The sequence below is a fragment of the Ictidomys tridecemlineatus genome, chromosome 1, assembly GCF_052094955.1.
Source record: "Ictidomys tridecemlineatus isolate mIctTri1 chromosome 1, mIctTri1.hap1, whole genome shotgun sequence".
NCBI classification, from domain to species: Eukaryota; Metazoa; Chordata; class Mammalia; order Rodentia; family Sciuridae; genus Ictidomys; species Ictidomys tridecemlineatus.
This window is the reverse complement of record NC_135477.1, coordinates 156,887,795-156,914,642: the sequence shown is the minus strand read 5'-3', so window position 1 is coordinate 156,914,642 and position 26,848 is coordinate 156,887,795. Positions and strand designations below refer to the sequence as shown.

At 42.1% G+C, this 26,848-nt stretch overlaps 1 protein-coding gene across 1 annotated transcript in view; it reads left to right on the top strand.

Annotated features, from left to right (window-relative positions):
* The window catches only part of LOC144367169 (transient receptor potential cation channel subfamily M member 8-like), a 465,203-nt gene that overhangs the window by 4,127 nt on the left and 434,228 nt on the right, over positions 1 to 26,848 (top strand). Inside the window, 6 exon segments of the mRNA XM_078022611.1 lie at positions 3,907 to 4,081; positions 5,041 to 5,108; positions 7,071 to 7,272; positions 10,426 to 10,524; positions 11,905 to 12,023; positions 15,796 to 16,086. Coding sequence (XP_077878737.1) covers positions 3,907 to 4,081; positions 5,041 to 5,108; positions 7,071 to 7,272; positions 10,426 to 10,524; positions 11,905 to 12,023; positions 15,796 to 16,086 — 954 coding nt within the window.

Here is a 26,848-nt window from a genome sequence, read left to right as displayed (position 1 = left end):
AATATGAGGGAGTTTCAGGATCACTGTGGTGCGCAAGGAGAGTGGTGCGCCAAGCGTCCCATGAGGCAGCGTGGTAGAGTGGAGGAGGGTGGAGAGGAGTCTGGGTGTCGCTCCTTTCCCAGGACACAGTCTTGAGCCAGGTCCCTCTGTGACTTGTTCAAATCACAGCCTGCATGGTCACAGGGTAAATTTATCTAAATGTCTCAGTGAATGGTGGTTTCTATTATTACTAGATGCTCAATAAGCAATGGCAAAATGGCCTCACAAGTAAATGGCACCCTCAGAGGTGAGGGACTCTGGATCAGGGTTTGAAGGTGGCAGCAGGCTGGGTGGGACTGAGTGCCATCTTCTGTCAGCATCGCTTGCCATGAGCAAGGAGCCACCTTAGAGTGGGTAATTATCCCCATGGTGGATACAGTACAGATGTTAATTTGCAACATCGAAAAACATCTCTGAAGTTTGTGGTTTTACCCTTGCACTAGAATGAAAAGACTTCAGGGTTTTCCTGGAGGCCGTGTAGGGGGCCCTTCTTCCTGGAGGCCATGTCGGGGGTTCTTCTCAGTCTACAAGTAAAACATGAGATGATGTGTAAGGATTTAATGGAAATGTCCATCACTCAGAAATGAAAAGACAAACAACCAGCCATCTGGAAAATACTGCGTCAATAATTTACTTTCCAGAATATAATTTAAGGAATAAATGGAGCTGAGAAATTAGACATAATATTTAATATTGAGAAAAATTCTGAGAATGTCACATCTAGTTGTATATCAATAAATCTGAAAAATCTCATGAAAATTGATATTTTTTCTATAAAACTATAGTTTTCCAAAGTTGATTTAAGAAAGATGAGAAAATACAAGTAGAGGAATTATCCCTGAGTGATAGGTAAAGGGCAAGGAAAATTTACCTCCGATATCACGCTGAGTCGGGTGGTTTAAGCCAGTGAATGTGTTGATAGTCTAGCCATTTTCTAAATTAGTCATTGCTAATTTAGAAAATGTTTAGAGCCTTCCATTACATACAGAAGCATGGGATCTTCATAAAATTTTGGATAAAGGGCAAACCTGTGCTATCTGTATCTAGAGCATAAACTCTTCATATAATAAGTCCAGCAATCAGACTTGTAAATGTATCACTAGAGAATATAATACTTGGGCAAAGATGTTCACTGAAACATTTCTTATAAGGAAAGGGTTGGCATAAACCTAAATATCAAGCAATTCTTATTTCTAAATTTCTATTATTATATTTTTATTATCTGATAACATTTATTATTAGATGGGGAAATCTTTAGGTGGATACTTTGCAAATATGAGGGAAAAATCATGGAACTATTAAAATATATTATTTCCAAAGGTATTCTGATAGTATAGGAAGTATAATTTTTTAGTATGAAATATATTTCTACATATAAATCATAAATATACATTGGTTACCTAGAATAATTCCTGTTATAAATATGTGTTATATCTAGAAAGAACTGAACATACTAAGCTATTGATGTGTCTATCACTGAGTCATGGAATTAAGCATAATTATAATTTCCCTCTTTCTTCCTTTATTTCATTTCTATGATAAATGTGTTGCTCTTAGAGCCGTGAGGTGCTAGCTCTGTTAATGACACTCTTTGGTGATGTCATGTGGATTCACAGCACGTCGGACGATCCGGGGGCTGGTTTCCTGGTTTCTTTTCTCTTCTCCTGGGTTGCAGTGATTGGTCTTTGGTGTCCTTTGACCACCTGGTTGTAATAGCTTGGTGGCCACTCATCCTCTGGTTTCTACTCAAGGCTCCATGGCAGAACCCATCACCCCACGTCTAGCTGACCTAAACAATGCCACGCCTCACAAACAGGATCTCTTTCAGTACTCGCCCCCTCATCCCCAGCATCTGCTTTTCCTGAGGCAGTGCTGCACTTTAAAAATCATTGAGACACTGTGTGTGTATGCATTAAAAATATGCACAGGCATCTCCTGATTATTCTTGTTCTGCAAATTTTTCTTTCCTATTCATTGCCATGCTTTTTTCCACATAAGTTTGGGAAGAACTTTGTCAGATACAGTCATAGAACAAAACAAGAATAATAATGCACTCGCTGAGTGTGATCATGTTAAACCTTAAATTGATACTGGAAAAGTTGAAATTATTATAATACCCCTTCTTATTCCAGTAATATATGTCTTTAAGTTTTTGCAAGTCTGAGTCTTGGAAAATACTTCTGCAGATTTCTTTGTCAGGTTCTATGTTATTTCTAGGGATTTTATATTTTTATGGTTATTTAGTGTAATTTTTGAAGTAATTTTTCAGGTACATATGAAAGTATTGATTTGCTTATTGCTGTTTTGAATCAGAGACTTACTGGACTCTTCCTACTTCTAATAATTTTTCAGCAGATTCTCTGACTGTTCTATGTTTACCACCACATTATTGTAAGTAACTTAAAAATCAAAACAACTCTTTCATTTAATTTTACCCTATGTCTTTTGCTTATCATCTTGCATTGGCTAGAATTTTCAGAGTAGTGGTAGTTATGAAATCAGGGACCACAAGAGGCATCCAGCATGCTGGTCTCATAACGAGGGGCAAGGGTTCTAGTATTTTACTGATCGACATGATTTGGCTAAGGTTCAATATGCACCTACTTAACACAGTCATAAGAATCATCTTTTATTTCTAGTTTATAATTTCTTAAATCAAGAATGAGAGCTGAGTTTGGAAGATCTTTTGTGTTTATGTGTTATGAACTCATAATTGAAGAGGCTGACTGCCTTTAATTAGCCAGTGATTTTTTTTTGGGGGGGGGCGTTGTTTGTATCCTTATACATCAGAGAAATGTATGTATAAGGTCTTTGGCTTTTTCTTCTGATTCTTTTCCAGTCATGGTTTTGGAATCAGGGTGTATTCTGGAAGAGCGTAAAGGAAATGGGAATTATTTGTTCCATGAAAGTTTGTGGGGCTCCTGTTCAAACTCATGGATGTGCCCATTTTGAAAATATCATCTCACCTGTCACGGTCAGGAGTTTCCTGCTTGGAGTTTCTAACTGGACAAGGGTCACTTAGAGAAGAGATTATGCCATTGGAATTTTACTTTCTTTCTGTTTTAGCTAGGATAGAAATGATAAAAAACTGACCCATTAATTTTGTTCTGATTTCATACACATCATTAGTAGAATCAATAGCTTTGCTTTCCACATTGGGTCTCCAACTCACAGTCCATTCTTGGAGTCAAGGTCATAACACCTTTTACTGCAGCCCTGACAACTTGAGTGGACTAGAGAGTCAGGAATGCTCTTGGCAAGGATTCTTTTCCTGTTTTTTCCTCTGGTACTATTGGGACAAAGTATCTATTTAGTTACTTTTTAAGGGTCTTTTTACTGAGCGCTTCTCAAGTGCAAAGACTTTTATCCATTTCCTAATCCCTTGACCCTGGCACAGGTACCAGTATATGGTAGATTCCAGACAGACAGGTATGTGCGCTTAACAGTATCTGCCTCTGCTTGTGTATCCAGACACGTAGACACGTGTGCACGTGTGCATGTGTACATGCTTACACAGTCACACACTCATGGGTATGTAATTTTTGAATGCTATGCACTCTAGTGAATTTATACAAAGGAGCCCGGGGCAACAGACCAAGAACTGGATTGGGAATCTGATCTTTATGGTGCCACTGGTCATATATGTGACAGTGGGTAAGTTGGCCCAGCCATTTCGAGCCTTTATTTTCCTCTATTTATAAGGAAGCCTGCACCACCAGATACCCACGACTCTTCTGAACCTAGGGATCTGGGAGGACGCATCAGTGTAGTTGAGCCAAGAGATTAGCTTTACTGTGACCATAAGATGTCATCATGCGTCTCGGTCAATGAATAAAATCTCAGAGACAAGTCCCCTGCACTTCCCAGGGGTGTTTTTTAGCTCAGTACATCATGGATGACTTCACGAGGGACCCTCTGTATATCCTGGACAACAATCACACCCACCTGCTGCTTGTGGACAACGGATGTCATGGACACCCCACGGTTGAAGCCAAGCTCCGGAATCAGCTGGAGAAGTACATCTCTGAGCACACGAGTCCAGGTCAGTGCTCAGGAAGTGTGAGTCTCAATGTCCATGGTAATAGGGCGGCACCAACAATCGTGTCTGCCAGCTGCGGAGTGAACCTGAAGAGCCCTCCTGGGGCCTATGAAGAGCCACGAGGTCTCACAAGGGGAGGCTCTATCCGGGTCCCTGTGAATTATGCCCTTTGACATGCTGAAGGCATGACTAGTGCTGTCTCCTCCACTCTTCTTTGTCAATATAGAATGTCTGCCATCTTTTTTTCCCACTGGACAGCACTTAAGAACAAATAAAACCCATGATGGCAAATACAGTTTTAAAAGCAATGCCTTTAGTTAGGATAGAAATGATAAAAAACTGACCCACTTATTTAACAGTTGCATGGTTTGAATCTTGGCTCTTTCTGTGAATGCAACCACTTAAACATCAGTCTTGAGGGGACAATTCAGGGAAAGTCTTTATCTGATGTCATAAGTGACATCCACCTTCTCTTCTTGAGGACAAGGTGTTGAGATGTGTCCTGCCATGGAACCAGATTACTGGTGACTTAGTGACAGACTCTACCACAGGGACATCTTGGAGATGTTCCCACTCGTTTTCCTTTCACAATGGGATATATTTACATGTACATTAAACTCTATTGAGAGAACACCCCACTGGGCAAATGAGAATCATTATTGTAAGATAAACTTGAACCTACTCTAATTATATCAGCCAAAGCAAACAAGCACAGATTTTAGCATTTTAAATATTAGTAACAGATTGCAAAACGGCTCCAAGTCATACCATTCCTAGTTTTGTACACCTAAATTCACCATTGTGGTCAACAGGTAGTGCCAAGGTCAAGTCCACAGGCTGAGCATCTATTGCCCACATCCTTCCCTGGGCTCACAGGGAAGAAGCTCTGAGTGCACCTGCTCCTCAGGTAAGGGAGCATTTCTACTGAGTCCAAAGTAAAGTTTACTTTTTATGTTTTGCAGATTCCAACTATGGTGGCAAGATCCCCATTGTGTGTTTTGCCCAAGGAGGTGGAAGAGAGACTTTTAAAGTGAGTCCTCGTTTAGTTTTCTAGAAGATTGGTTACCAAGCTTACTAAAAATTTGTATTTTGAGGGCTTTTGGGTTTACCCAGTCTCTCCTGACTAGTTTCTTCTGTGACTATAAGAGGGAAGTGTCTTGTACCATATGCTGTCTCCTTGACAGACACAGGTTGTTCCTCAGCAGAGGAGCCTTGGGAGGAAGATTTGAAGTGACATGAGCAGGCTGTGTGTTTAGCATCAGCCTTGACAGTCAGCCTGCCAAAGAGGATGGTGCCACTCACTCAGAAAACTGAAGGATCACAACTAGTGTGTGTTTTGGAAAACCGACTTGCGTGGAGAGGAGCTATCACACCCCCATGGCCACCAAGTCAGATATCCCCAGACCACCTGTGGCCCTTCCCATGAAGGGACAGGGCACCTATAACACTGAGCTCCTGAGCAAATCTCAGCTTCTCGGCCCCCACGTAGGCTCTGCACATGGCTGAGCTCCTCTTGCCTGCAGCTGGGCTTCAGTTGGACCTTATAAGAGAGCATTAGGCTGACTGTATTTGAGTCAGTGTTTGAGGAGATCATTTTTCTAGAAATAGGACATTGTGTGAAAGTCCTGTTTAACTCCTCTTATTAAGTAATTTCCATGTTGATTTGCATATGGCCCTTCTTTATCCAATTTGTACCCTGATCTTGGGTTAGATTAAAGAAAACTCTAGTTGTTCACCTGCTCCCCTCCTTTGGCCAGAGAACATCCCTACCGTTGCAGGAACTTGCTGGCAGAGTTACAGGAATCCTAGTCCAGCTCCTCTCTCTATGCTTTTCTAGAACAGTGGTCTTTTCACTCCTTCTTCATTCAACAGGTATTTAACAAGCACCCACTGTGAGGTCTGCTCTTGAGACCATTGTTGAACAAAGGTCCTTCAGGGAAAGACTTCTCAGGAAATAATTAAAACGGACTTTTTTCCCAATGTGAACTGGTCACCAGTGAATAGTAAAGAGCAGGAATACTAAAAAGAGGAAGAGGTGGAGAGAGAGTTACTGAAAGGTGGCTGCATGTATTATGATTCGCTCACATTTTAGATTTGGAATGAAGATATCTTGGCTTTGGATGGAGGGGAAGATCAGAGAGCCCCTGCAGGTCTAGGGTGGCATTTCCATAGCATCAGGCACAGAGGTCTGCTAAGCTAGCTCACAACCCACAGAAGGGGCACAGGAGACCCGGGGAGGGGAGAGAGCAACCGCTGGCTGTCTCCAGCTCTGCAGCGAGCACATGCCCTGCACCCTCCTCCAGTGCAGGCAGAGGGCTCCCAGCCTGCTTGCTCAGCTGATAGCTGGGCTCCACACCCTCCTCTAGGGGACATATCTTCCCTATGAGAAGCATTTAGTCTTGGAGGAAAGGGTCTCAGAGTATCTCTGTGCTTCATTCTGCTGTCACATGATTAGAATTCTCATTCTCCTATGCTGACCTCTGCAATTATTGTAAAGAAAATAAAAGTAGGGTACGTGGTTATTTTTTTTAATAATAAGGGCAAACTAAATTATTCAAGAAGGGAAATATATAATGAACAGAACACAAAATCTGGGCTACTGCTTTTAAGGTATTTTCAGACCTTCAAAATATAAGTTTTAGTAACTTCTATCAGATAAGATACCAACAGTAATGATAAACAGAATCTTAGTTGTTGTCACTTAAAGCTATATCAACGTTTGGTTTGTATGTAAGGATATTTTGAAGCACCTGTGGTGTCACAGGAGTCTATGTTTTGGAAGTTGATGTTGACACAGGATGCCATAGGGCTCCTTACCATTCTTAAAGCAGGTACAGGTATTTCATTGGCTTCTGATTTGAAATAGAAGTCCCCAAGGAATAAGTGCAAGGACGATGGGTTTTGTTCACTGACCTGCCTTAGAACCTCAGTTCCGAGCTGGGCTCTGGATGACCCAGGTCTCTGATGTCTGCTCAACTCTCTGCTCTCCCAGGCCATCAATACCTCCATCAAGAGTAAGATCCCTTGTGTGGTGGTGGAGGGCTCGGGGCAGATCGCTGACGTGATTGTGAGCCTGGTGGAGGAGGAGGACGCCCTGACGTCTTCCATGGTGAAGGAGAAGCTGGTGCACTTTTTACCCCGCACCGTGTCCCGGCTGCCCGAGGAGGAGACTGAGAGCTGGATCAAATGGGTGAGCTCGGGGGGAGAGGTGGAGAGCTGAGGGAGAAGAGGCTGAGCTCGTGGGAAGGGGGACTCACACCTCCCACTCCACTGGTTGCTGCAGGTGCTTGGTCTGTCCTCTGAGACTTTGAGGCTCTGCTTTGGCCCACACCAAGTGTCCTGCTGGAAATTGAAATGCAGATGAGCTAAGTGACTCTGCAAGCGTCCACTCCTTCTAAAGAGTTTAAATGCAGGGCAGTTTGCAAAGCTTGTAATCTGTCTCTTAGGCCATGATGCCACAAATGTGCTTCTGTGTTTTGTATGTAGTGGTGATGGCGAGGGGGGAAATCCCTGGTAATGAAATTTTTGAAGTGCAGACTCTAATTGAGCCTACATCTACTGAAGAAACCCCCTCCTGACTAGGTGCCATTCTGCACTAACTGCCTGAGTTTCAGCTCAGAATCTCTCACCTTTCTTTCTGGATTATGTGAGAAAGCTGAACTTATTGGAAAACTTACCAGGCTATTAATGGCTGGGCTTATAAAACTATTTGAATATGTTAGGCTATACTTTCTCATTTTTCTTTGATTCATGATTGTTGTTGATTTGGAACGACTTACTTTCCTACTGCTCAACTCATTAGAAGGTCCACATAAATGTCAACAGGTGCATTCACATCAACCCATTAAAAAATGGCCTTAGGTATTTGGATATTTTTAGGACCATGAGCTGCCACTTGGGAATTTTCTCATAAAGAAAATAACAGACTCAGACACAGAATTATTTTCATCACAGAGCCCATTTCATCATGAGACTTGAAGGTTAGATTTAGTATGCATCATAATAATGATGATTCTTTCACTAGATTGGTATTTTAACAGTATTTAATTCCAAATATCAAATGCAGCAAATCAGCGTCCTGGAATAGAGGAGACCCTTTCCTCTTGCTCATGGTGGCCTTTGTCATTCTTATGACAATTCAGGGCAAACGAAATCCTAGTAAACAATGAGAAGAGTCAACCCAGTCTTCTTGGGACCAGGAAATGGGACCCTCGTGTTCTTCTGTACTTTCACACAACAGGGATCCTAGCTGGTCACCCTGGTGCAGGGGATATTGAAATGAGCAGGATACGAGTCCTGTCTAGATTAGACCTCACTGTCTAAAACTCAGAATGTAGAAAACACAGATGGACCTTCCTCTCGTGGCTGGAAAGTGACATAGATGCTGATCGGGCCTCTCTAATGTTTGTTTATATGATATTTCTACTTGAGATATCATATTTTCCAAACTTTACTAAAGAAGCTAAAATGGGTAGTTTTATATGGAAGTTTTCACTTAGATTCTCTTGTGTCTGATCCAAGTCTAGTTGAGAGATATACACAAGAATCAGATTGAGATGAAAACTGCAGCTTTATGGGTGGTGAAGGCAAAGTTGAAAGATGAGGTGTACAGTTGCCTCCACCACAGGCCTCCTTATGCCTAGGCCCAGGTAGGAGAGGTGGGCCCACCCAGCATGGCAGCACCAGGGACCTGCTGGCCTCCCCACCAGGTAAGGCAGGTTGTAGATGCACACCAGAGCCCTAGCACTCTGCAAGGAGCAGATCCCAACAAGATAAGAAGCCAAGGGCTGGTTGGGCAAGGCCAGTGTCACTCCCCACCCTGAGTAGGTGAAGGATAAGAGTGCCAGGGGACCGGTTCCCATGGTGCTCCCTGTGTGGCAGTCTGCAGAGAGAAAGGGAAGGGTCACCCTCCTCTTGTTGACTGATTCCCTACATTCTCATAACTGAATAGATTGAGTCAGTTATAAACATATAAATAGACCGATCCCAACGGTCTTGTATCAAAGCAAGATGTTGCATATTGATCTCCAGTTTCAATGTTCTCTGTTGAGTGGGAGAAATTCAGTGGTCAGTGCAAGGGTATTCATGGGGAAGGAATAGGCAACTCTTAGTTTATCTATCAAAGGTGGCTCAGCTCCATTCCAGTGACTTTCCTCTTATTCCTTGTACAAGTTGACATATGGGGTCTGCACCATGTCATGTTGAGGAAAACAGGCCATATAATGGGTTCTCCAACACTTTTGAGGGATTCTTATCTCTACTTCAAGAAAGCACAGACAATTCGTCTTAAACTAAACGTTAGGCACATTTTACCCCTGTGTTTTTATTATCCTTTCTGGGATTTATATCTAATTCACATTCATATCTAATGAAATACATTTATAATCATGTCAATCAGAAGACATACACCAAAAATGAAAATCATTGCATTTTAATTATACACTCCTAAAGGGTTTTATGGAAACAGATTTTCTAAAAGACCAGGCTCAAAAGTGGTATTATTAATGAATGAATGTCTACATTTCGTGAAGCATGGAAGCAATCTTCCTGGGTAAGATGGATCTTCCTCACTGATCATGTGGATGACCAATCTCAAAGCCTGAACTCATGGTTTCTTGACCTTTCCAAAAAAATCCCTTATATTTCTTCTACTGGGACTACACTTTCTTCTCCTAATACATCTCCTACTAATTCTCCCATATCTGCACCTGAAGTTCTCAAAAACTTAATCTTCTGTAGTATCCTAATCCATCAGCCAATCTAGATATTGTTCATTCATTCATTCATTTAAAACTATCTAATTGGTATTTATTGAGCATATACTGTGTGCTATATTTTGGCATAGACACTACAGAAAAAATTGTGCCCCCACTACAGACAATTTGAACTTTCATGAACACAGTTCTGATCATATTGTCTCCCTGATTTCAGGCTTTCAATGGCATCTTTTTATACCTGAATAAAGACTAAAACCTCAAAACAATATACAGAGAGCTGGCTACTCGGGTCCCTCTGAACTCTTCGGCTTCCATTCACACTTCCATCTTTCAGCGCCTTGGGTATGTCAGACCAGCCTCTCACCCCAGGACCTTTGCCTTGCCATTCCCACCAACACAATTTCAACCATCTTCTCACCTACTCTCATCCTTCACAAACTGGCTCCTATATCACTTCTTCTGCAAGCCTTTCATAAAGCCCCACATCAGGACCACCTCCCTTGGCACATGTCTTTTTTATCATGTTATTTTTCTTCAGAACACTTATTTCAATTTGAAATTATATGCTGCATTTATTGTAATTACTCAATATAAATTTTTTTTCAATTTCTTTTTCCTCTATGAATACAGAATTTTTTCTTGAAAGTTCTCACCTGGTAACAGTTATTAAAATGGAAGAAGCTGGGGATGAGATTGTGAGAAATGCTATTTCCTATGCCCTGTATAAAGGTAAGTGAAAACAGCTCCGTGGGCAGTTTTAGCTTTGTATTGTTTTCTGTGACTTTTGGTGGCATGTACTTCTTTTTAAGAGAAACTTTATTATTATTATAAACTTATTATACACTTTATTATTTAAAAGAAATTTTATTGAGAATCTGTACTCTAAAATTCCAAATGAAAAAAATCTAAAAAAGCTAAAAAATCTGAAACTTTTTAGTATTGATATGATACCACAAGTGGAAAATTCCATAATACTATGAAGCTATTTCACATACATATACAAAGCTATTATGAACGCTTCAAATTAAGGCTATGTGTATAACATGCATATAAAACTTAAGTAAATTTTATGTTTACTCTTGGACCCTGGAAAATCTCTTTAAATATATGCAAATATTCCAAAATCTGAAAAAAAATGAAATATAAACCATTTTTGGTTCTGAGGAGTTCAGATAAGGGATACTCAACCTGTATTATCTTGCACTTGATTTTTATTATCATAGTTGGAAAAATAGAATACTTTTGCTATGGGGAGGGGAATTTCCTTGAATGTATGTATTTGATGGAATAAGAATTTTTGCATCATGAAAATTCTGACAAAATATGATCACAATACTCTTCAAAAAATTATTCTAGCAGTGGTTTGAAATATTGTTTTTGAGTTTCAGACTCCTCTGAGAATGTGATGAAAACCGTGGACATTTGTTCTAGAGTTACACATAGGTGCGCACAGACTTGAAACACATAAATAACTTTTCATTCAATTCCTGTGTAGCCTTTGCTGTTTTAGAATTCCATCAGAGTGGATGGTACCTCAAGTAAATAGGCCCCAGGCCATCTGGAATGGAGCTGCATGGTTAATAAGAGGAATGCATACACAGTAGGGTCAGGCACGCGGGATGTGCAAATCAGACCTTCACTACATTTAGAATCATTCTAGTACTTTCCAGAAATTTGGTTATCATAGTATTTACTAAATTGAAATTATGTCTGTATAGATGCCTAGATGTAGAAAACATTAGATGTGGCAAAGGCATGAAGAGCACTGTTGTGATATGGTTCATTACTTGATAGAGTCAGATTTAATACATATCAGACGTGACCCTTGAGGCAGAGCTCAGGCTGCATCTGAGTCTATGTGGAAATGTCAGTGTGCTATGGCAACATGAGAGAATATGTGGGGAGAGCCTGTGGTCTGAGTTGGTCTTTGTTGCATATTTCAGGGCAGAGGCTGTGGGTGAGAGTGAGTGACAATGGAGGGAGGCTCTGATTCCAAGAGCAGACTGAGAATCACCTTTGACAAATGGCTCTGGTGTCGGCCATGTGGAGTCTCTGACCCTCTTATGTGTGGGCCTTTCTTCTGCCTGTTCTTTTGCTGCCTTCTTACAGCCTTCAGCACCAATGAGCAAGAAAAGGACAACTGGAATGGGCAGCTGAAGCTTCTGCTGGAGTGGAAGCAGCTGGAGCTGGCCAGCGATGAGATCTTTACCAATGACCGCCGGTGGGAGGTAAATGAGGGGCCACCTGGGGTCTCCAGGGTCAGGAAGGACAGTGGTCTCAGCAGTGAGCTCTTGTAAGGGTTGTTATTTTTCTCTTCTGTGGTGTGAGATGATAACATGACTTATAGGTTTGTTGTGAAGAGACAGTAAAGCTGAAGGCTGTGGCATCAGAATATCCACACACCTATGCCACCTGAGGTTTCTAGCCCTTTAGCCTCTGTGGGAGAGGTGGCCTTCTGTCTGGTGTGGGACTGCAGATCTGCTCTTGGAAGTGGATGGGCAATACAGGTGCAGGATTTTTTACTGTCCAGAAATACTATGATAACCATGGGCAATGCTATGATGGATGGGCAATGCAGGTGCAGAAAGTATGGGAAATACAGGTGCAGGATTTTGGAAAGTAGCTTGACTCAAAATCAAGACAGCAGCACTGTGTTTGCTCACCCCCCCTGCACTTAGTCAAAGTCTAATAAGAGATTTATTAGCAGTGAGATGCAGAAGAGTTGATTGAGAACACCCCATGAATGCCTTACAGCTTCTCAGAATCCCCAGAGCCAAGTGAGCATCTTGGATATAGAATTTGCACATGCAATAAAAACCATCTTGTCCAGCAGACTGCCTTTCTTGCTTTTAAATCTGACCCATGTTTTAGGCCCCTATTTTCTAGTGGGGACCTGTTATACACAGTGAAAGTTCAATCAGCCTTAGGAGTTCAGCTTGACAGGAATAATTACCAACTGTAGGCTTGCAAGACTGCTTCTTTGAAGTTTAAGTTCTTCTGAATTAATTGAAGTCATTAGTGATTTATTTAATTTTCTACAAGTAGGCAATGATTTGAAGGTATATATACCTCATATCTTTCCTCTTTAGCAGCCAGGTTCAGAAAACACTCTCAGACCTTTGTTTAATCAAAGACTAGGAGTGGATTTGTATTCCATGTGATCAGTTTTAATGATGGCAGCACAAACAGAGTAATGGCTCATGAATTTTTAAAGTTATTCACTCCTTTGGCAAACATCATCTTGTATTTGTTCTGTATAGTGTAGCAAGCCCTGTTCCACATTGCAGGCTTTAGTTAGGAACTAGAAATAGATTTATTAATTGAGTCCTAAATGAATCCCTGTGTGTGAAATGTTGTATTTTGGTAAGTTTAGATGGTACAAATAAACATAAACTCAGTCACATATTGAATTGTACACTTAATTTGATCAGCTCAGATAAAGACTGTTAAACATGAAGGGCACAGTGGTTGAGAATGTTCTCTGGAGCCAGCTCATCTGCATGACATGGGCAAGGACTGTGTCTCAGTTTCTTTGTACAATGGTGTGTTGAGCCACTTTGCACTGACTTGCAAGAGCTGGCTGCTAAATATTTAGGGATTTTGTGAGTTAGTTGTTATATAGAGTTATTATTGAAAATCAAGTTATGTGAACTTAGATTTTAATAAATTTAGTGAAAAGCAAAGGTAAGAGTCAATCAAAACTCAACACTAATTCTTTTGCTGCATTTACCACTATTGTGCTCTGGAGGTTATTTCTGTGTGTTGCTTCTGCCTCCTGGAAATACTACATGTGGTCTGCTACTGATTCTGCAATCACTGACTTGAGACTGGTAGCTGAAACTTTGCCATGGTGGGAGTATTTACACCATGGGAATTGGCAAACACTACAAAATAGGGCCTACAGTTCTTTCCAAAAGCTGGTGTTAAACCTTTACTGGCACACCTTTGCTTGTCTGAAGATAGAGATAACAGCACTACCTAGCTCACTGTGCTAGGTACAATCAGACGATGCTTCTAAAGGACTTAGAACACTGGCACTTATTAAGCACTGTATAAATATTTGTTTAAACATAAAATCTTTGGAGTAATGCTGGTATTTTTCTAAGCGTCCACGGTGCACAAAGCAGTCTCCTTGTGTTAGCTGATTTGCTGCTCACATTGATCCACAGCAAGATGATCTCCTTTTGTTGGTTGACAAACCAGAGCTCTGTGGGCATTGCACGAGGGGAAGTTCTTATGACTTATTCAAGGCCTGCTCTGAACTTGAACCTCTGAAAGGAGCTTGACCCATACAGGGAAAGGTAACCAAAAACCTGGCCTAACTGCCAGTGTTCTAGTGACTCAGGGTATAGAACATGAGCAGGTACTTGTCTGGTGGCATGGGGTTCGATGGACCCCATTTTGCCAACTGTCTCACTTCACCTTCACAGCCCCCCTTTTCAAAGAAGAGCAAACTGAGGTTCAGAGATGAAATCTTAGCCTTGGTCACACAGCTGGAAATTGGTAAAATTGGGTTGGAACAAAGACATGTCTGACTGCAAAGCCTTTCCCTTTCCCACGTGCCAGCTGTGCTGGTGGTGTGTCCCAAGGCTGGTGGCAGCATAACTGGCATGACCTGGGAACTTGTTAGCAGGACTCCACTTCAGACTTGCTGAGTCATCCCCAGGTGACTCCCCACGGTCTGTATTTCAGCAAGGCCCCTGGGTTTGAGAGCCACTGCTCACATCTCCAGTCTGTGACTCGTGGAAAGGGAAACGTGTTTAGAGTGAAATGTGAGACGCTGGGCACAGAGGACACTTGCCTTGAGGCAGAGGAAGCACAGCTGACTCGTCCCTGGGGGAGCTGCTTCCGGGCTCAGCCCAGTCGGATGCACAGGGCAGGAACTCTAAGGACCCTTGAGGGTTCCCTCTCTAGGCAACATGTGATCCTCTGAGACCAGCACTGGACAGAAACAAAAGCCATTAACGCTGCCATCGGCATGAGATATTCACCCGGATCAGGGCTCAGGCGAGAAACATAAGCAGATGAAGTGGGTGGGTGGGCAGCAGTGGGGAGCTGTGGGGACCGAGGGGACAGAGAGCACTGTCCCCAGACTGTGGCACAGCAGAAGCACTCAGTTATGGTGGGGGTGGCTGGGAGCAGCAGCTGCCACCGGACTCTAGCTGATGGGTCCCTTGTTGTCAGGGCGTCTGGTTTCCACTCCTAAATCTTGATGCTGGAAGTATAGATTTTGATGAATCTTTGAATTTTTAAATGTTGACAATGGAACCAAACTGCCATAAATCCTCTGGAGGACACGGAATGTGTCTGGGAGCTGGCTTAGTCTGCAGCCTACTGGCTTGTGGCTGAAGTCGACACTGATGACTTTTCTTAAGATTCTCAGTAAGTTTCTATGGTATTAGTTTTATCAGGAGCTCAGAAAGTGGAGATAAAGGTAACTAAAAATCAGGTCTAACTGCCATGTGTTCCAGTGACTTGGGGTATGGAACTCGAGCAGATGCAGGCGTGGTGGCGTGTGGTTCCATGGACCCCATTTTTCCAAGTGTGTTTGAGAATCGGGTTGCCAGATGAAGGTTTGTGGGCATGTGTGAAGCACAGTAGGTCCCAGGGGACTGACTGGTCCCAGGCTGCACTGGTTTGCTGATAATCTGTGTCTGCTGTAGACTCCAGAGAGAGGGTTCCTGCTACACTGCTGCCACCCACCCCTAACTAGGTGCTCCTGCTGTGCCAGACGGTGGGGTCAATTCCCACACGTGTGAACCTCTCTCTGCTCCACACAAGCTCAAGCCCAGGTGGCATCCAATGCCCGAAGCAGGCAGTGTCACAGACTCCACCCACCATGCGCGTCCCCCAGGAGTCTAAACTATAATTCAGTGATGTGTTGAAAGAGAGTTGAGTTCTTCTTACTTCGCAGCTGGAAATATGATGTGGCTGGGGAGGTCGTTGCCTGTGTCCTCTTTGGGACGGAAGCTGTGAGTGCGCTTTCTGCTTCCTCCTTAGTCGGCGGACCTTCAGGAGGTCATGTTCAGGGCTCTCATAAAGGACCGGCCCAAATTTGTCCACCTCTTTCTGGAGAACGGCTTGAACCTGCAGAAGTTCCTCACCAATGACGTCCTCACGGAGCTCTTCTCCAACCACTTCAGCACCCTTGTGTATCGGAACCTGCAGATTGCCAAGAACTCCTACAAGGACGCCCTCCTCACATTCGTCTGGAAGCTGGTTGCAAACTTCCGAAGAGGCTTCTGGAAGGAAGACAGAAATAGCCGGGACGATTTGGATGTGGAACTCCATGTATGTACTGTCTGCTTAAATTCCCCCATCTTTTGAGTTTTCTTTGAAAAACAAACAAACAAACAAACAAAAAACACCTCTATCTCTGTCTTTCCTACTCCTTCCTCATTGCCATAAGGTGGCCAACAGATTGACATAAGATTTTTTCTACTGCCTTTATTTTAGATGCTATCTGGTGAGTTTTCTGATGTTTTGCTCCACGCTCTGCTTTAAACTGGTCGCAGCTTTTCTTAATCATAAAGCTTGGTGCAGCATTCAAGGCAGTTAGTGGGGAGCAGGGGCAAACGAATGGCTGCTGGCTCACTTCTTGGTCTACCGGGCATGAGCTGGTTAAAGTACCTCCCTGCTGCCCACGTAAAGGACTGAAGAACTGCTGGGCATAAAAGGGACAGTGACTATTTCCCAAAGGGTGTGTGGGTGTGCTCCTGGGCTGGTTTGGGTCCTCCATATGAAACAGTGAGCACACAAATACACTTTTCCTCCTCTACAGTTGTTCTGACTGGGTCACAGCACTGAAAAAGTTGACTGAAACAAGTGCCCTGTGGTCAAATGCATTTGAGAAAAAGTTCAGTGCCCTTGACCTGGGGACTTGAGTTGCCTACTTGCATTTTTTTTCTCTTCTCTTTGTTTGTTTAAAATTTCCATTTAAGGCACATAAGAACAACAAAAATCATGCACAATAAGGAGTTAGCATATGATGCTTCTATTTAGGTATACATGGTGTAAAGTTTAAATCAGGTTAAACGTATCTATCTCCTCAAATGTTCAGCATTTCTTTATGATGGAAACTTTCAAAATAATTTTTTCTAGGTTTTTGAAATGTAAGGTACATTCTCATTAATACTGTAATTTGAATCTGAAATGTCCCCTAAAGGCCCATAGGTTAAAGGCTTGTCCCCAGCCTGTGGCACTATTGGGAGGTGGTGGAACCTTTAGGAGGTGGGGCTTAGCGAGAGGAAGTTAGGTCATTGGGAGCGTGTCCTTGAAGGGGTTATGGGGACTCCAGCCCTTTCTCCTCTCTTTCTGTTTCCTAAGTGCTCTGAAATGAACAGCGTTGTTTCATAACACATTTCCTGCAATGATGTTCTACTTTGCCCCCAAACAACAGAGCCAACCAGTCGTGGATTGAAATCTCCAAAACTGTGAGCTAAAAATAAATATTTCCTCTTTTAAATTTGTTTATCTAAGGTATTTTGTTACAGTGATTGACAGCTGACTAACAATTATTGATAGTCACCCTACTGTGCAATAGCACACCAGAACTTATTGTTTCTATTCAGTTATAACTTCTTGATCATCTTTTCCCCATCCGTTCCTCCCCACTGTTGGCATATTAAAGGCCCTGAGAAATCTTCCTACAAAGACACTTAGTAAATTGAAACTTCTTGGTTTATAGTTTTTCTTTTAATTGACCATAGGAACTTTTATTTATTTATTTTATTGTAGTTTTCCTTTATTAACAGCAATGAAAATACTTTGGGGGCATAAGTCAATTGAATGCTGTTTCTGCTGTATGAATTACCCCAAATGAGGTAAGTAAAATAATACAGGATTCAGTTGAGTAATTTTCTTTCTTTATTTTTTTTCTTTTTTGTATAGCATGAAATGGGTGCTGAAGAATAGGAGGGATTTTTAAAAGAATCAATTCTAAGTGTTACTCAAATTCAGTCAAGAGTCATATAGAATGGCTTCAAGTCCCCATGCTCAGCCAACTCTCGACCCCTTTATGGTGTGTTTCCTCATTTGAAAATAAGAAAAGCATATATCTTAAAAATATATAGTGCATGATTACTCTTTGAGTCCAGTGATTCAACCAGGAGCATCAGTGAAGTCAGTAAGCCCTGTACTATTCTGTGCTTTCAATCACAATGATTTTAAATGATGTGATAAAATGGTGAGCTGCCTGGGGAAAATGTGATTTTTCTGCTTATATTTAAAGGAACATAATGATGATTTTTTGACAATAACAAAAATCTTCATTTTGACCTTTCCAACATCATGTGAGGTCTTTATGTGTCTTTTTTTGCAGAAATGTAATCCCAGTTGGGTTTTTGCACAAACTTGTAATGTCTGCTTCCCTTCCTTCTCTGTGCAGTAATGATTTGGAGGGACAAATCCATTTAGATATTAGCTTGAGCAAGACCTATTTAGGGTCAATTTCCTTTAAAAATGTCATACATTTTATAATCAAGCTACATAAAAATGGTTTTTGAATCATGGTGGTTTATGGTTTTAAATAAAGCTAATGTATTGTTTACAAATAGATACATTAGAGGGCTGTTTCAATAAAATGCATTATTATTTGTTTCTTAACAAATATATACAACCAGAATTCATTGAAAGTTCCCTTTGAATAGTAAATACTCTTGGTATATTTCAGTTAAAGTTTAATTTACATATATTTAGTTTTCATACCAATTTTGAAATCTGTATCAGCATACATACAGAATGGTTAAGAACATGGGCTTTTAATGGATTTCATTTTGTATTTTATGGTGTAACCCAGGGCTTTGAGCATGCTAGGCACATGCTCTACCACTGAGCTATTTCTATAGCCTGAACATGGGCTTTGAAATCAGGTCAACCTGCGTTCAGATCCTGACCAACTTCACTTGCTATTCCTTTGGGCTTGTGCAGAAGACTTTCTCAAAGAGCCTCTATCTTCTTACCTGTGAAATGGGAGTAATAGATCCTACTTCAAGTGGTTATTGTGAGATAATATATTTAAAGTTATATTCCTAGTGTGTGAGGGGCTTAGATTAATGCCCAGCATACACATAAATAATGCACGTAAGAAGCTTAGTCCATTACTGAACAAATGTTGCTATTATTGTTGTTACCTTATAATCACTCACATTTTTCATTCACTGAAGAAATACTTATCGAGTGTCTGTTATGTCCCAGGCACTACTGAAATTGTTGGGGATATAAGAAAGAAGAAAGAAATTCTGGCCCTTGTGAAGCTTAGGTTTTAGGGAGAGGCAGATAAATCAATAAGCAAGTAGTCAGTCTGGTACTGTGAATGGCTATGGAGAAAAATAAAGTAAGGCAGATAGGGCATGCAGCATGTGTGGTGTGTGTGTTACAGGGGAGGTGTTGTGGGTTGCTTATGCTGAATAACTAGGGAAGAGTGGACTAGGAATATGACCATTGAGAAGACACAGATAGGAAATGAGGAAAGCACCTTCAGGCATAAGCACCTTCATGGCAGAGAGAAGGAGTGCTCTCTCATGCCCCTTCTTATAAGGACTCCTAGTCCTGTTGGATCAGAGCCCAAACTTATGGCCTCACTTAGCCTCAGTTATCTTCCTAAAGCCCCTATCTTCAAATACAGCTAGATTTGGGGTTGGGGCTTCAACATTTGGATTTGGGGAGAATACAAACATTCAGTTCATGTCAGGTAGGAAGTAATAGTGAACAAAAGGAAGTTCAGTTTTTTTCTTTTTTTCTAGAATAGTCAGTGTACTTATTTACCTAAAATAAAATCTGTCATACTTTTCTTAAGAGAAATCCAGTGTCTCCATCATTTGTCCTACTGAAATAATACCTGGTAGTGGAGTTGGTGGCACCTGGAGTTGGCGACAGTAGATGTGGTGGCATCAACTAGGTGACTCAGATCTGGGAGGCAGGACAACATCCTGTGGGATGAGGATGATTATACTGGATTTCATTTTCACAGGAGGGGCTTTTGGAGGGCAGAATTGCTTGCATCTCTTCAGCAGGGCTGCCCTGGGCCACCGTAGGACACACACAGAGCACGTGCCTCAGGAGGCAGGTGAGGACTGAAATCCAGCCCCAGCTCTTCTCCCTAAGCCCTGCACCTGCCTCAGGGAGGCTGCATCAGCTTGGAGAAGGGCACAAACCTGTGGGCCAGCAGCCACTTCCTCACTTGTTTGTGTGCACTTGAACATGGAGCAAGATCTCCTCTGGCCTCAGAAGAAGCTTCTCTCCAATCTGAGGATCAGAAATTATTTGTTTCCCCTTGGGCCCCTGTTTGCTTTGTCTTATGGGCATTTACAGCTGCCCTTTCCTCTACTGTGGCTTATTAGAAAGCTCGGAATCAGACTGAAGCCTCCTTCTACCAAGTAAATGGGATTCAAGGTAAACAAGAGCCTTGTCTTGCAGGAGTCCTGGCCTCTCTGGGTGCTATGGGTGGGGCTGGGACATCTTGTGAATTTCTTAATTTCAGAACACGTTCTATGTGCTGCTTGGACTGGGTCATTAAATTGAGTTTTGATCTGCCTACTTTGGGGGATTAGTATAAAAGCATATTCATTCCACAAGTATTGGATATGCCACTGTGTGCCAGCCACGTGGTCAGGGGGGGAGGGGAAAGGCTAGGGCCCCACCCCAGGAGTTAGCATGCTAATTAGGGAGGAGACACAGGTGTTTCTCAGGCAAACAACTAAATGAAACCACCAACAGCTGGGGACAAGGGCCAGAAGAGAAGCAAGCAGGAGATGTCATGGAGAGTTGGTGTGTATGTGTGCACTATGAAGGTCAGCAAAGCAAGAATGAATCCACACAATGCAAGCTGAGTCCTTAAGCTTAGTAGTGCCTGACACGTGGTAAACTCTGGATTCACAACTATTATTGTTGTTATGACTATTGTCATCTCTCTCTTATTGTATGCTGCTTGACTGTGCAGGTGAGAGGAATTCATTGCCAAGAATCCAAAGAAATGGAGACAACTTTGTGAATGTCCCAGCACTGGATGGTTAGGGAACTCCGGCTCAGGGTAACTGAATGTAACTTTTTCCTCTTTCCATTTGAAAGGCAGACCTTCCTTCTTGGATGGTACTACTAAGGAACTTTGCTATATACCTCATAATGGAGTTGTAATTGGAGTCCCCTCTCCAAATCAGCATCTCTAAGCATTAATGTTTGTAACTGCCCAAAATTTTAAAATCTGGATTTTCTTGATTGTTATTGCAGTGCAAGTTTCAATGTCTTTTCCATTCAGAATCAAATGCATGCAAGTCCTGAATTAGTGTGTGAATAAGGGCTAGTGAAAAGTCCTTCCTTGCAGAGATAATATCCAGCATACAATAGTCATAAATGGATTGCAAAATATCCTCCCTTACTTCGTGTTCTGAGCATTCTCTGAGCTTCTAGAACAGTTGGCCTATGCAGTGGAAGAGAGGGGAAAGATTAATGCCTGAGGCTGAGAGTTTGGATGAGCATGACAGGTTCACTTTCCGGTCTTCCCAGGAATGCTGCAAGGCAGAGAAAAGTATATGAGTTAACCTGTTTGAAGAACTTGGAAAAGCAGAAGTCCTCCATGTTGCCTACAAAGTCTTCCTTTGGTTACCTAAGGGAATCCACTTACGACTCTATTATCCGGTAAATTAGGAGAGTGATTCAGTCAGGTATATTTATCATGAAGAGAACTAAAGATAATTAATACACTGCATTGGATGCAAATTGCACCCACAGCACTTATCTCATTTTCAATTAGCACAAATGTTACAGCACTGCGGGCTTGTTATGGTTTTACCATGGGCTGGGTAATTAATTTCTGTGAGCCACATATCAGGCACCTGGTAATGCCATTTATTAATAAATGTCACCCCAGGTATCGGTTTGTTAGAAGAGATAAATAAATGGAATGTGCAGTTGCCTGCCCTGTGCAAATCTATTTTTACACATCACTGAATCTTTTCACTTGTTTGTTTATTGACTAGAGCAACTACTGAGATTACAATTGCAAACAAAGAAAAATCCCCACCCGTAATTGTGGCCTCAAAGGGGATTCCTTTTCTTCCCCTTCAGGAATAATAAGGTCTGTGAGTGGAATTGCTGCAGCAGTCATCTTTCCCAGAGGGAGGAGACCAGTGGTGGGTGCGGGAGGCGTCGTCCCTGGGGAGGCAACCTCATCTGACTTCAGGCTTGCTGGGTACACTTGTCTACCTGTGAGCAGAAGATTGTACATACCCCTTATTTGTGTACCTGAATCACCTTCTCATCTGTGCCTGCTCCTGGCTCTGATCCTTGTTCCACTCTTGCTATTTAACCAGCACTGCTTGGGCCTCCGACATGAGAAGGTAGATAGGACTCAGAGGCTTTGGCAGGGGGCCTGGGCTGAAAGCTGGTGAGCAGAGGGCCCATAGTTTTGCAAGACTTTCTACATTTCCAAACTTGTATCCTCTCGGTCCATATTAACAGGCAACAGTGGATTTTATTTATTTATTTATTTTTGGTAAAAACCAAACATACAAAAAAAAACCCCAAACCCCCAAATTGTATTAGCAGATTCTATTTTTTTATGATGACACTTTTCAGAGACTTTCAGAGAGTGGTAGTCTTGAAATCCACTTTATCAAAGGTTTTTGGGAAGACATCAGTTTTGTCCAATCAACAGTTTCTTCTTTTTGACCTCGGCAAGCTGGGAACCTAATAAGCAATCGGCAATTCCCACCCTATATTTTGAATGTTTTTGCTCCTCGAGGAGTTCCTTGGGGTCCAGATATGAAGAACTGTTGTGGTTAGTATGTACCCATGATTATGGGCTCCTGTTAGTACGATGTGGTTATCGGCGTTGCCTCGATCAATCCTGTGTGATAAGATAGGAGCAGCATCGATGTTAGTCTTATTGAGAAGGGCTGGTATAGGGTAATCATCAACTTAGCAGATATTCATTGATTATATTGTTATTAATTAATATTGATTGATATATATGATATTGATATTAAACCTTTATTTATTACACCTACCATGTGCCAGGCACTGTTTTGGTGCTATCCGTGTAGTAGACAAACCCTGGTGCTAATGAAGTATGTAGTCTATAATAGGAAATAAATAAAGAGAGAAATGTAACACACAGTATGCCAGAAGGGTTGAGCACCATAGAGGCATCAGATTGTGGGAAAGATGGAGTGGAAGAGGATTTCAGTTTTAAATAAGACACTCAAAGAAAGCCACACCGAGAAGGTGTCATTTGAGCAAGACATGAGAAGGTGGGGAAGCTGGCTCCTGAGGTCTGAGGGAAGGAATCTTTCAGACAGAGGACATAGCTGGTTCAAAGGTCCAACACAGGAGGATGCCCAGGACCGCAAGGCCTTTATGACCAGAGTGGAAAGAGACAGGGGAGGATGCCTGAGTAGTTATGAGGACCAGGCCAGGTAGGATCTTGTGGATGATGTTCAGAGCTTTGTAGTTTTTCCAGGATGCTATAGGAATATTTTGGGCAAAGGAGGGACATGATCGGATTTAGGTTTTAAAAGGATTAATTCTGCCTTTGTTTTAGAAATAGACTGCAGAAGCACAGTGACCAGCAATGAGGGTGTGTTAGTTTCTTCCTGTTCCTGTAACAAAATACACAAACTTAGTGACTTGAAAACAAACTAACAACAGTTCTGGAGGTCAGATCCTAAAATCAAGACATTAGCAGAGCTGTGTTCCTTTTTTTTTTTTTTCTTTTTCTTTCTTTCTCTCTCTCTCTTTTTTTTTTTTTTTTTTGGCATTGAGGATCAAACTCAGGAGCACTCAAGCACTGAGCCAATCCCCAGCCCTTTTTATATTTTATTTAGAGACAGCATCTTGCTAAGTTGCTGAGGCTGATGTTGACTTAACAATCCTCCTGCCCCAGCCTCTGGAGCTGAGATTCCAGGCATATGCCACTGTACTCAGATTCTGTGCTCCTTCTTAAGGTAGAGAATCCATTTCTTTGACTTTTCCATCTTCCAGAGACTACTCAAATTCCTTGGTTTATGGCTCCTTCCTTGATCTTTAAATCTAGCAGCATATCATCTTCAAATCTTTCTCTGTTCCTATTATCACACTGATTTTCTCTGATTTGGAGCCTCCTCTTTCCATATAAGGACCCCTTTGATTGTAAGGGGCTGATCCAGGATCATTTTCCCATCTCAAGATCCCTAATCACATCTACAAAGTCTCTTTTGCCATATGGGGTAAGATGGTCATACATTTGGGGGGTTAGGTTGTACACATGTTGGAAGGCCATTGTCCAGACATCATAAGGGTCAATGCATTGATGAGGTGAAAGATGAAGTAAGAAGTAGTTGGATTGTACTGATGGACAAAGAAATTTTAACATGGAAGTTTCTGTAATTTTCTGAGCCTCTGACATAACCATCCTCCTTTTCATTCTCATTTCAAGAGATTTAGGGTCTATTTCTCATCCTAATAGTTGGTGCAAAAACTAAGGAACCACTGATAGCTGGCATGGGAAAGGACCACAGAAGCTACCAAGTAGCCATTATCCCTTGATACATTTTTAGTTTCCAGGGCCCACTGAATACTTGTTGGTTTTAAATTTTTAAAGACTTTATTTTTTTTCAAAGGCAGTTTTAGATTCATAGCAAAATTGAGAGCTAAGTACAAGAGTTTCCCATAGATTTTTCTGCCCCACCTACTCTTGACCTCACTCTTATCAGCTTCCCCATCAGAGTGGTCCATTTTTTTCAACTGATGAACCTACATTGACACTTCATGATCATTCAAAGTCCGTAGCTCACATTAGGGTTCACTCATTTGTTGTATAGTCTGTGGGTTTGGACAATTGCATAATGATGTCTTCCTACCACTGTAATATCATATAGCATATTTTCACTGTTCGGAGAATACCCCCATGGGGTAGTATTGTATTTATCAACTTTATCTGTTTTTTCCTATATTTTCTCTTTCGGTACCTACTGGGCCTCTGTTGTGCTATATAAAGTAGAAATGTAAGACTTATGGTCCTGGGACTGGGATGTATCGCAGTGGTAGAGCACTTGTCTAGCATGGATGGGGCCCTGGGTTCCATACTGAGCACTAGAAAAAAAAAAGTTATCATCCTTTTCCCTGGGAACTTGCAGTCTATTTGGAAGGAACCAGAAGTGAATGTGAATGTGAGTGAGTGAAATGTCACATGTAGTATTTCTGCATAAGGACCAAAGGAAGAAGAAATGTGGAGGAGCTTCTTAGAGGATGAAACAGGTCATGAGGTTTTATTTTTTAATTGGGGTCAGACAGAGGATTCCTGGTTTTTAAGTTTGTTATGACTGGACATTAGAAAAATTCTTACCATCCCTTATTGCCATCATTTCTTTAGAGGCAAAACATTGAAACATCCAAGACATGAAAAGGACATGATCTCAGAATGAAGGGAGTCCTTGACCTTAGACTTCCAGCTTCTAGAACTGTGAGAAAATAAATGTCTTATCCTATAAACCATCCAGGCTTAAACATATTTTGTTATGGCAACTGTAGCAAATGAATACAAGCACCATTCTGCCCAGAATGATGCCTGGTATCCTTTAAAACAAAAATAAAAAAATCTCAAGCAACTCAGTGTATGAAGGATTCTAAGATGGATTTTGAGGAACCCATGTTGTACCAAAAAAAAAAAAAATCATTTGTTTTGTATCTATTCCTATTAATTGTACCACACTTCTGTGGTGTATGGTTGAGATGGAAACTTCCTGTGAGATGGGGTGCCCAGATGCACATTCTGCTGATGAATCATTGATTCACCATATTGAGAGTTCTCTTACTCTCAGGTTCAGTGGACATGTGTCCACATGGGGGCAGATTTGTGAGGGGAGGGCTGGAGCTGGCTGGGGGCTTTGACAGCAGTTTCCCTGCTCCCAGCCTCATTGTCACTCTCCAAGGACCTCATCCAGGCCAGCCCTGCCCCCTTTCTGCACCCAGTAAACATGGCTGGCCTGCTTTCTCATGAATATGGATTTCCATCATCCTTCACTGTAGTGATAGATGTTGGGGGCAGAGCTGTTGATTACATTTCCAGCCAATCATTGCCCATTAGCAGGGAAGAGCGGTGGGCATTATGCCTCTTCAGTGAGGAGCCATTTGCATTCGGTTGGGCCCTGCTTTCTTTCTGAGCTTGTATGGACCCTTAGCACTCAATTACTCCTGCATCCGGCTCTTCCTCCTGGTGCTCTTTCCCTTTCTAAGTGTCTTGATTGGATTCGCCAAATAGCTTTCTGCTAACTACAGCTGTTTAGCATATTCCTGGGTGGAGGGTGGTAAGGACAGCGGGCTGGGTTGGCTGTCACCAAGAGGGAACAAATACCTTTCCTGTTCCCTTTCGACTCCCACCTTCTCTGGGGTCCTCATCCCTGAAAGAAAGACTCCCCAGTAGGTGGGAGGGAGTAGCCCCAACAGGCAGTGGGGTATACTCCTGCATCCTCATCTTTTTAGGATGCTCTTCCTTCCAGAGTTCTTTGTCTTGTGCCCTTGACTCTGTCGATTTCCTGACTGCTTTGAGGGGCAGGGTCCTTGGCACTTCTGTTTCTAGAAAGAGAGGCTATGTGGAGCTAAGGAAAGTCTGTTGGGAAAGCAATTCCCAGCAGAGCCATTGGGCCATATGGGAGAATTGGAGGCCTGACCTGGGACACGGGCCTGTTCATACCCTGTTCTCAGACCCTCCTAATTAGTAACGCGTGAAGACAACTGGGAATGACAGAGGGCCTTTGTCTTTCACAGGATCATGTTATTTTTAACCCCGTTCTGCTGCCCGTGTTCCCCTGGAAAGCCCTTCCTCCAGAGCCACAAACATTTGTTAGCTCTTGTTAAGGTTGGAGCCCACACTGCCCCCACACCACTCCCCCTCTGGGTGTTCCCTGGAAGGCTGGGTCTTGTCTTCTTTTTTCCTCTTTTGTTTTTGCCTCTTTAAGGAAATGAAAGTAAGCACCTGAGAAAGGAGAGAGAGGGAGGCTGAGTGGGACAGACTGTGAGTACCAAATGATCTGAACGTGATAAAGGAAGGTTACCTGTGTGTTTGTCAACAAGATGAAAT